We start from the raw sequence: 10153 nt of genomic DNA, 5'->3' as shown, positions 1-10153 counted from the left end.
AGGTTGAATCATAATTACAATTACATCACAAAACAAAAACAATAAATGTAAAAAGAATGATGGTTTGATACCTAAAATTTGTCAACAAATTTAAAATTTGGATGAATTGGTAGGTTGAGCATAGAATAAGAAGTTTGAGTAAAGAAGTTGTTGCTCGACATGTACATTGGATAAATCGGAATGTAACTTATGATACACAACAATTGGAAGATAACTTCCGATCTCTATAAAAGGGGCATTTTGGGAATTTCGAGAGTGTCTAAGCAGCAATTTTCACTTAAATAAGAGGCCATGATCCAAAATAAAATGGGAAAAGAGCAACATAATTCCCTTTTTACCCTTCTTCTAGACTTAGATATACATTTCACTATGCCCTAGTTTAGTTTCTCACTCACTCACTCTGAGAAAACAAAAAATGGCGACTTTTCCATTGATTCATCGCGCACGAACCACAATGCTTTCTTCATCTTCTTCCTTTTTTTCTTTGAAGCTACGTTCAAACTATATCCATGGCAACCACTTCTGCAAAACCTTGAGTACTTCTGCAATCCCAAACGAGTATGGTAGATTGCCTCCTCATCAGGTTCAGCAACCACCCTCTGATCACAATCAACATTTCAATCATCACAATACTCAAAATGCCCCTGGTCGATTTCCTCAACAGGATTGGAACCCTCAAAACCCTAATTTCCGACCACCACAGCCTCCTCAAAACCCTAATTACCGGCAACAACCACCTCCGCAAAACCCTAATTTCCGACCACCACCTCCTCCTCAAAACCCTAATTTCCGACCACCACCACCCCCGCAAAACCCTAATTTCCGGCAACCCATTCGTCAAAATCCTAATTTTCAGCCACCCAATGGTCCCAATCGAGGGATTAACCAGAATCAGTGGAACCCACAAAATGGTAACCTTAATCAATTTCAAAACCCTAATAACCAATTCCAAACCCCTAATGTTCAGGAACAAGCTCCTCCGCCTCCTTCGATTGTTGATTTGACACGTTTTTGTCAAGAGGGAAAGGTGAAAGAGGCGCTTGAATTGATGGAAAAAGGTATTAAAGCTGATGCTAATTGCTTTGAGATTTTGTTTGATTTGTGTGGTAAGTCGAAATCCGTTGAGGATGCTAAGAAAGTTCATGATTACTTTTTGCAATCTACTTTTAGGAGTGATTTCAAGATGCATAACAAGGTGATTGAAATGTATGGGAATTGTAAAAGTATGACTGATGCACGTAGGGTGTTTGATCATATGCCTAATAGAAATATGGATTCTTGGCATATGATGATTCGTGGCTATGCGAATAGTACTATGGGTGATGAGGGTTTGCAGTTGTTTGAGCAGATGAATGAGCTGGGTTTGGAGATAACTTCAGAGACTATGCTTGCAGTGTTATCGGCTTGTGGAAGTGCAGAGGCTGTGGAGGATGCTTACATATATCTTGAATCAATGAAAAGTAAGTATGGAATTGAACCCGGGGTAGAGCACTATATGGGGCTTTTGGATGTTCTCGGTCAATCTGGATACCTCAAAGAAGCTGAGGAGTTTATTGAGCAACTGCCATTTGAGCCTACTGTGACAGTATTCGAGACCCTTAAGAATTATGCTCGAATTCATGGAGATGTTGATCTTGAAGATCATGTTGAAGAGTTGATTGTTAGTCTTGACCCTTCAAAGGCCGTTGCCAATAAGATCCCTACCCCGCCTCCCAAAAAGTATACCGCAATCAGCATGCTGGATGGCAAGAACAGAATCATTGAGTATAAGAATCCTACTCTTTACAAAGATGATGAGAAGTTGATTGCTATGAATAGTATGAAAGACGCGGGATATGTTCCTGATACAAGATATGTTCTTCATGACATTGATCAGGAAGCAAAGGAGCAGGCCTTGCTCTACCACAGTGAGCGTCTAGCAATTGCCTATGGTCTTATTAGTACTCCTCCTAGAACACCTCTTAGGATTATCAAGAACCTTCGTGTCTGTGGTGACTGTCACAATGCCATCAAGATCATGTCTAGGATTGTAGGGAGGGAACTGATTGTTAGAGATAACAAAAGGTTTCATCATTTCAAGGATGGAAAATGCTCTTGTGGGGATTACTGGTGAAGAAAATCATTACTCCATATCCTACAATATCATGAATATATAAATTTCCAAGCACTGGTTGGCATGTGCTCTGGGAAGACAGATGTTGTGCATGGAAGCTTTCAACACTGCTAGGCAAAGGAGATGAGTGAATTATGTAGTATGCACTGATTTAAAATGTATTTGCTTCTTGTTCAGATATCAGCACTATTGCCTCTCATGTTTAAAATTGCTTTTCTATGGTTTTATTTTTTTAATAATTTTTTGGTTCTAGCCACATCAAATTTAGCTCTTCTTTGATCCATGCAAGTATGTAGAAGAAGTTTGTTTTTGAAAACATGTTTAGGAACATTGCTTGAAACTTCATATGTATAGCTGGTGGTGTAATGGGGGAAAAAGTATTTTATATTGAAGTATGGAATTTTGATACGAGACACAACAAAGAAGGCTTCTCTGAAGCTTACTGTATCATTTCTGATTGCAAATTGTGCCTTTCTTATTTATTTATTTTCTTTCTCTGAAGCTGGTTGTATCATTTCTGAGTTATGCCTTTCTAATATATTTTTTTTTGTTGAAAACTCCCATGTTAAATTTGTTAAGGAAGGCAACAATCAACATGGTTATTGAGTGTCCGAGCTATATGTTAGATGTATGTGATGGAAACTCCCATTTCATTCTCTTTATGTAAAACAAAAAGAAAAAGGGGGGAGCCTTTGCTCCCTTATTTGCCCGAGAAAAATATAACAAAGGCACCATTCTTTTAGAATATAAGCTCTAATTTTGTGTGTTAAGGTGAATTTCTAATAATTACCCAAAAAAATAGGGCATCACTAAAAAAGAAGACATTATTCTTTTGACTTAATTACACTTTTCGTTCTACCATTTTGACTAACTCACGAAAATGATTCTACCTCTTTTAAATCAAACAAAATCGTTCCTAAATTATATGTTTTTTGCAGTTTTAGTTCTATCTCCCTATTTCCAACTCCATAAATGACAGTTTTAGTCCAACCACATATGCTCAACCATGAAATAAACAAGGAATAAATCATGTGGGTACAAGGAATCTACTTTGTTTAGCACACAAACCAAGAAAAACCTTAATTTCTAAGACATGTTTCAGGTATGTAACCTGTCTCGGAAATTAGGTTAGTGTGCTGAATAAAGTAAATTCCTTGTACCCACATGTTTTATTCCTTGTTTATTTCATGGTTGAACATAGGTGGTTGGACTAAAACTCTCATTTATGGAGTTGAAAATGGAGAGATAGGATTAAAATTGCAAAAAACATATAGTTTAAGGACGATTTTGTTCGATTTTAAAAAAATATGATCATTTTCGTGAGTTGGTCAAAATGGTAGGAACAAAAGTGTAATTAAACCTAATTTTTTTTTTTTAGGACAAGTACTAATTTGTAGGCAGAGTTTTAAGCCTTACCACTTTGTCTAGTGGTGCAATGAACCATAACCAATTATTGTCGTTCATTTAACGTATAAAAGAATAAATGGCTGTGATCTTTTGTAAAAAAAATAATGGCTGTGATCTAAAAGCAGTTAGTATTTAAAATTTCCAATTTTTTAATCCTCTGGTCCATAGTAAAAAAGGGAATTTGTTAATCCGTTAAGAGATAGGTAAAGTGTGATTAATGATTATCTTAGCTAAAGGTCGAACTTGCGTATTTATGATTGATTGATTCGACTTGAACTAAAATTCATTAACCATTTGAATTTAATCACTTAATTCTTCAAAGCTTACTTTTGATACTTTTTTACTTCAAGTATTTTTTTATCATGAATAATTTAAAGACCTACGAGACCAGCATTCTTTTATTTAATTTTTGGACGTAGGCTGAAAGATGCCTCAGAATGTGACTGTTCACAGCTTCATTTTTTTTTTTTTAAGAAATAAGGAAGGTAGAAAATGAAACCCTTGTTTTTATATAATGATATTTGAACAACTATTTTGGTACAATTTTTGGGATAACCTTGTTGTTCTCTCTTTTTATTGGTCAAAAACAATGAAGAGAGAAAAAGGAAGAGATAATATAAAGATAATGTGAATATGAAAGATAAAGTTGTACAAAAATATTGTACAAATATCATTTCTCTTATTATTATTTATTATTACAATGAGAAATGATATTTGTACAACCATTTTCTAACAACCTTTTGGTAACTTTTTCTCTAATACTTACATCATATTTTTATTCTCTCTCTTCCTTTTTCTCTTTCTATTGTTTTTGACCAATTAAATGAAAGAAAAATAAAGATGTTCAAAAAAGTTGTATAAATATCACTAGTACAATAAGAGCGATCAGTTTTCCTTTTAATAATAGATTTGTATTGAACAACTGACTTCAAAATGCAGCTTTATTGAGCACATAAATAAACACAACTCCTACGACTTTCATTGAGGTGCACCTAAACTCAACCTCAAGAAACACAACCAGAACAGGATTCAAACATGTCTCATGGATTGAGTCATCATGGCCACAAACTCGTTCATGTCAACCATGCCATCTCCATCAGTGTCCACTGCTCTCACCATTCGCCTGCAGTCCTCAAGGCTGCACCTTTCTTCCAGCTTCCACAACATTTCTTTAATTTCTTCAGCACTTATTTTCCCATCACCATTCTTATCAAATGTTCGAAACGCAGTCTGTATATCCAATGACCTAATCCCGCCACCCTTCTTCTGTGCCTCCATAAATTCTTCGAAATTGATGAATCCATCTCCATCCAAGTCAACCACCCGAAAAATATTTGGCACTTCATTCACCGATTTCTCCATGCCTAGAGATTTCAGGGTAGCTTTGTACTCCTGTTGAGATATTTTCCCATCTTTATTGGAATCAAATTTGTCAAACACCATCTTCATCTCATCAAGGCTAGGCTGAAAAATATATTTTAGCCCAGAGTTTTGTCTGTTCTTTGAGAACATAGTTACACCAGAGTTCTGTTTGTCCTTTGAGAAGAGTCGTGACGGCTTCCTCAGGTACTTTCTCTTTGAGAGGTTGTATTGGAAATCAAGGAAACTTGTCCTTGACATTTTATATGAGAGCCTGATCAGTTTACAATTGACATGAAAAAAGAGCACCTTATTTTATTTATATTAATGAGAGATGGAAAAGGTAGTGATATCTCACATCATATGCCAATCTTAAGCTATCAGTTATTCCTTATCAATTTCTGGATGACCACGAAACTGAGATGCTAAAAAGAAATATGGAAAGAATAAAGTGTTTCAAAAGAAAAGCAGAATTAATGGACAAGAATACATTCTTTCCTTAGATCTCTGTATGCTTTCCTATTTTCCTTCTTAGGGATTTTTCATTTCCAGTCACTTCTTTGGGGAGGGAAGGAGTGGGGTGTTATAATCTTTACGAGTCTCTCTAATCGTAAAAATGTTGATTTACATGAGTATATTGAGTAACAATCATGGAAGAATAAAGCTCATCAAGATGAATACAGTATAGTATGGATTCCCGAGGTAAAGAAAGGGAACTAGAGAAAATTAAATAAAAAAACTGGGGGCGAGGTTAGTGGAGAACATCAACCATCATGACGGTTTTCCATTACCCAAGTCCTCCATTAAATCAATATCTTTCCGAGCTGTTATCTTCTGCACGTATCCTGAAAAACAGACACCAAGACCAGTTATTCCAAGTTGACAACTTCAAAAACAACAGCCAGTAAAAGTGAATACAAAGAAACAATGGTATTTTAGAAAGTCAACATAGAATTAGGATCATAGAGGTACCTTTTCAACTGAAAAGGCGTACTACCAAAGCAAGACACTTTGCATATAAAGACAAGACAAGCATACAATTCAGGAATAACCCACTGATTTGAGATAGACTCCTACGTGACCCCAAAGCAATAGAATTCTTACTTTGTAACACTTAATGTGTACACCATCTAATTTATGCGGCTTATCACTATCCCCAAGAGATAACGTGGTATAAAATGTCTAGTATAGTATAAAGCACCTAAGAATCTATGCGGAGTACCTACCACATTGAAAGTGTGGTAGGATCAAACAAGAACTACAAGCCAACAACTCCTAATATACACATGAAATTCCTAGGTAAAATAAAAATTTAATTCGAAACAAAGAATATGTAACATCCTAAATGACATCTTGCTTACTTTAATAGTAAAAGCACAATGAAAACAATTGGATCATAAGCAAAAGTACATGAAGTCGGAATTTCTATACACCAGAAGACTGCACAAAAGTATTCAATTGATATAATTCAGCAATTATGCCAATATGAATCTCACCTGATGCATTAAAAATGCAAGAGTGAGGGGAACTATTTTCGATGAAGTTCGGATTCAAAGAAAAAAAATAAAGGCAAAAGGATGCTACAAAGGTGCCAGTAATCTTTTAACATATCCCATATTTTGTTGTGATGGTGGATGTAACAAAAACCATGAAACTCTTCACTTTGGAAGTCCTATAGAATTAGATGTCATGATTCATATGACTATGGGTTGAAAATCTTATTAATTCAAATCGGACAACTCCAAAGTCACGCAACAGAAAATTTCAATAATCACTAGTTTTTCACCATATAGAGAAGTCGAGAAAAAGATCAATGGAATACAAGTGGAAACATTCTACATCGGAATAGCTAACCCGTATAATATATCTAGCTTTAATATAACCTGAAACATTATAATGGAAAAATCAGAGTACTTAATAGTGAGCTATGGTGGCAAAGCATTGCAGCCATGACAACATCTCGGTCACAACCAGCCCAACGCACACATATAGCAAGTAGTTAGTCTGAAACATTTTTCTGTTGAATTACTAATTCCAGTGCCTCTTTAGTGAAGCCAGGGCATTATCTCAGCCACAACCAACCCACTACGGAACTTAAACCTTAGCCCCAGCATCTTGTTTTTATTAACTTTTCAATTATAACTTAGATTGATGGTGATTGTGTGCCAGGGCTATTACTTTTGATCATTGATGATGACATGCCTTTAATTTTGGGTAACTTTTGAACATTTATGTGTAGAGTATGCATAACATGTTTTTGTCCATTATATTTCAAACAGGGGTTAGTTATGCCACTACGGAATTTTTGGAGCTGGATGCTTAGCACTGCCATTTATGAAAAACAAGAAACAGTGAAAGTTTCTCTCCTCGTTAGAAGGTATAATTTTGCATGTCTCAGATGCATACCTAACAGATAAACTTATGTCGTGTCAATAATAATTTCATACTTTCTTCTCAAGTTTTAGTATCATGCTGCTACTATCTTCTATGTTGAAATGGTTAAAAGGATAGAAACAATATTACAGAAAAGTCTGAACAACTAATAATGCATATAGAAAGAATTTTGGTACAGTACTGAATGATTTTACCATAAAATATATGCCAAAGTAAATCAGAATCATAAATCAAAACTACAATTATGATGCTAATATTCACAGGATACTCATATGTCAGATATTCACTCAGCTTTGATGCAGGACTTAGGACTTTATATGCAAATACATACAACAACAACCAAGTTTTATCTCACTAGGTGGGTAGGGTCGGCTTTTATAAGTATATATGCCTCAAAATAAGATGCTGCATATGTTATAATAGAAAAATGTACAATTGAATATTCATTAAATATATATCTTGCATATAAAAAATTCAGGGATAAATATGCATCTTGTCCCTATAAAATTTACATTTTTTTTTGTCCTTGTGCCCACTTTTAGTCCCTACAAATTGCAAAACTGCATGCTTTTGGTTCCTAAAGAATGACTAAAAGCATGCAGTTTTGTAATTTGTAAGGACTGAAAACTGTATATAGGGACTAATTTTTTTTTTTTTAGATGAGTATAGGAACTACAAACATATTTAACCAAAAAATTGTTTTTTTTGACATTTAAAGTAAATTTTTCCTAGTGTATGTGCATCAGTACTTGTATCTTTTACAAAGGCCAAAAGGAAATTGTTTTTCTTAGACAACAAAAGGAGAACGTAACCATAGTTGTTGTGTAAAAATGAAAACCCTTTATGGACTATGTTAGCCGGTCAAAATAATTTGAGAGCAATAAACCCTGCTAATTAGAATTTATGAAAACAGTAAGGTTGCTAACAAATATAACAGAAATACAGTATCACTAAGGAGATATAGGGTTATACTTTGAGCACTTTGAAGCTGGGTTCGTAATTTCAAAGACACTAAAAATGCTTAATAGTTAAAGATGTTAACTTTTTTCTCCAATGACTTTGAGATACAAAAGTGGTTGGGCCTGCAGAAAGGGGACAATCAGGTGTGCCTATATCTAAAGGTTCCACATACAAAAAAGAACCTAAAGAGCACTTCAGCCATTTGAAGTCAAAGCCCTTAAATAGCTAAGTAGCACCGAGTTTACTAAAATCCCTTCCCCCACTCCACCCCATAAGGCTGCAACCATTTGGGGAGAGTTAGGCATATATAACAGTATATAGAAACAAACAAAAGAATAAAGAAAAAAAAATCTCAAAATAACATAATTCATACATGTCTGTATTTTGTGGATATTTTCCAAGTGTGATCATATATATGTTGCAAAACCTTTAAAGACATTTTATATTGTTTATCAAAAGAAGAATTTCATAGTCATGAGCGCTCTCAAATCCCTCTTGCTTCGCTACATATATAATGAATCATAATTTGTAGGTAGCAGTAAGGATGTTGACATGGTGGTGGACCCTAAGTTCGAACCCGAGATTCCCCATTCATCCACACTTAAGGTGTGTGAGTTTAGCCAGAAAGCTACTTGACTAAAAAAATCATAATGCTCAAAATTTAGTCAAAAGTATACCAGCACAAAAAGCAGTAAGGCCGAAAAGACCAAAATCGAAAAAAGCATGTAATGTAAATAGGAAATGCATTACCAATTCCCATACAAGGAATGCATTTGCAAGTGACCTCTTTCCCTCTTTTGTTATAGTAGCTTACATATCCCGATCCTTGGCAGCTACGACACTTGCCAGTCCATTCATAAACCACCTCTTTACAATCCTACAACTCATCAGAATATCTAGTCAATTATGTGAGGCAAAAAATAACTCAATTATGCATAAACAATCTAATTAAGAGATTATTATAACATAAATTCTATAAGGTCCGGGAGTGGAAGCACTTAATTAATTGCTTATAGGATAAGTGGTTATGAGATAACTAAGGTATAAGTTGTTTGGTTATGTAAGTAGATAAGGTAAAATAAGTGAAACGAAAGAGAGAAATAGTACCTCAAGTTTGGGGTCACATTGAAGACGCTGATCAATCTCTTGAGACGAAACAGGAGAAGAATCAGGATAAGTCATGGGAAGTGGAAGAGGCTCACCATTATCAAACATGTAACCTTCTCTATTTCGTGACCATTTTCTCTCCTTCGCTTTCACCTTCATCCACTCGTTCCCACCGGCGCGTCTAACTGCGGCGCCGCCAGTTTCAACGGCAGGTAGTCTTCCCGAAGTGGTGGGCAGTGAGAGTGAGGAGTGGAAGAGACGAGGGAAGGAGGTGGGGTCTCCGGCAGAAGCACGGGAGCGGAAGATGAGGGAAATTGCATTGGTAGTAGATAACATTCGGGTAAATGGATTTATTTATATTTTATTTATTTATTTATTTATCTGCATATAGATAGATAGATTGAGATCTAATGCGATAATTTCAGAGAAGAGTCAAATTCGGATTTTATGCTGCTCCTACTTATTCTTCTTCTTCTCTGTATGTATTGGCTGAAATTGCGAGTCTCTGCCATGCTATCACTTTTACTTATTTATGGAACTGTGTGTTGTGTGTTCATATCATGTAAAGACAATTGTGGCAAAAGAGATATTATTATTCTATTTAAGAATTAGAACGTGGATGATTTTAAACAACAATATTTTTCATAAGAACAAACTAAACCACCTCCTTGTGTCAAAAAAAAAACTAAACCACCTCCAAAATTTTGCACTCTGGTGGTTCATTCATTACCTTTATTCTATATTAATTAGTTTTTGAGATGATATTTCTGCAAATTATTTTTATGATACCATACTCTAAATTGCATTCTTACT

The 10153-nt window shown here is 35.0% G+C and overlaps 3 protein-coding genes across 3 annotated transcripts; 1 reads left to right on the top strand and 2 right to left on the bottom strand.

Annotated features, from left to right (window-relative positions):
* Positions 1 to 356: 356 nt before the first annotated feature.
* LOC11445976 (pentatricopeptide repeat-containing protein At2g15690, mitochondrial) lies at positions 357 to 2577 on the top strand. The gene has a single exon (XM_003607940.4). It carries the CDS (start codon positions 416 to 418, stop codon positions 2111 to 2113), a length of 1698 nt encoding a protein of 565 aa, XP_003607988.1. The 5' UTR covers positions 357 to 415; the 3' UTR covers positions 2114 to 2577.
* Positions 2578 to 4363: 1786 nt separating this feature from the next.
* On the bottom strand, positions 4364 to 5675 carry LOC11445729 (calmodulin-like protein 30). Its single transcript, XM_003607939.4, has one exon. The coding sequence runs from the start codon at positions 5138 to 5140 to the stop codon at positions 4550 to 4552; it is 591 nt and encodes a 196-aa protein (XP_003607987.2). The 5' UTR covers positions 5141 to 5675; the 3' UTR covers positions 4364 to 4549.
* On the bottom strand, positions 5461 to 9947 carry LOC25493034 (protein disulfide-isomerase SCO2). The gene is made up of 3 exons (XM_024783118.2): positions 9341 to 9947; positions 8984 to 9110; positions 5461 to 5724 (listed from the first exon to the last, which is right to left on the bottom strand). The coding sequence occupies exons 1-3, from the start codon at positions 9674 to 9676 to the stop codon at positions 5651 to 5653; spliced, it is 537 nt and encodes a 178-aa protein (XP_024638886.2). The 5' UTR covers positions 9677 to 9947; the 3' UTR covers positions 5461 to 5650.
* Positions 9948 to 10153: the final 206 nt, after the last annotated feature.

Source organism: Medicago truncatula, chromosome 4 (genome assembly GCF_003473485.1).
Source record: "Medicago truncatula cultivar Jemalong A17 chromosome 4, MtrunA17r5.0-ANR, whole genome shotgun sequence".
In the NCBI taxonomy this organism is placed as follows: domain Eukaryota; kingdom Viridiplantae; phylum Streptophyta; class Magnoliopsida; order Fabales; family Fabaceae; genus Medicago; species Medicago truncatula.
This window is presented reverse-complemented; position numbering and strand designations above follow the sequence as displayed.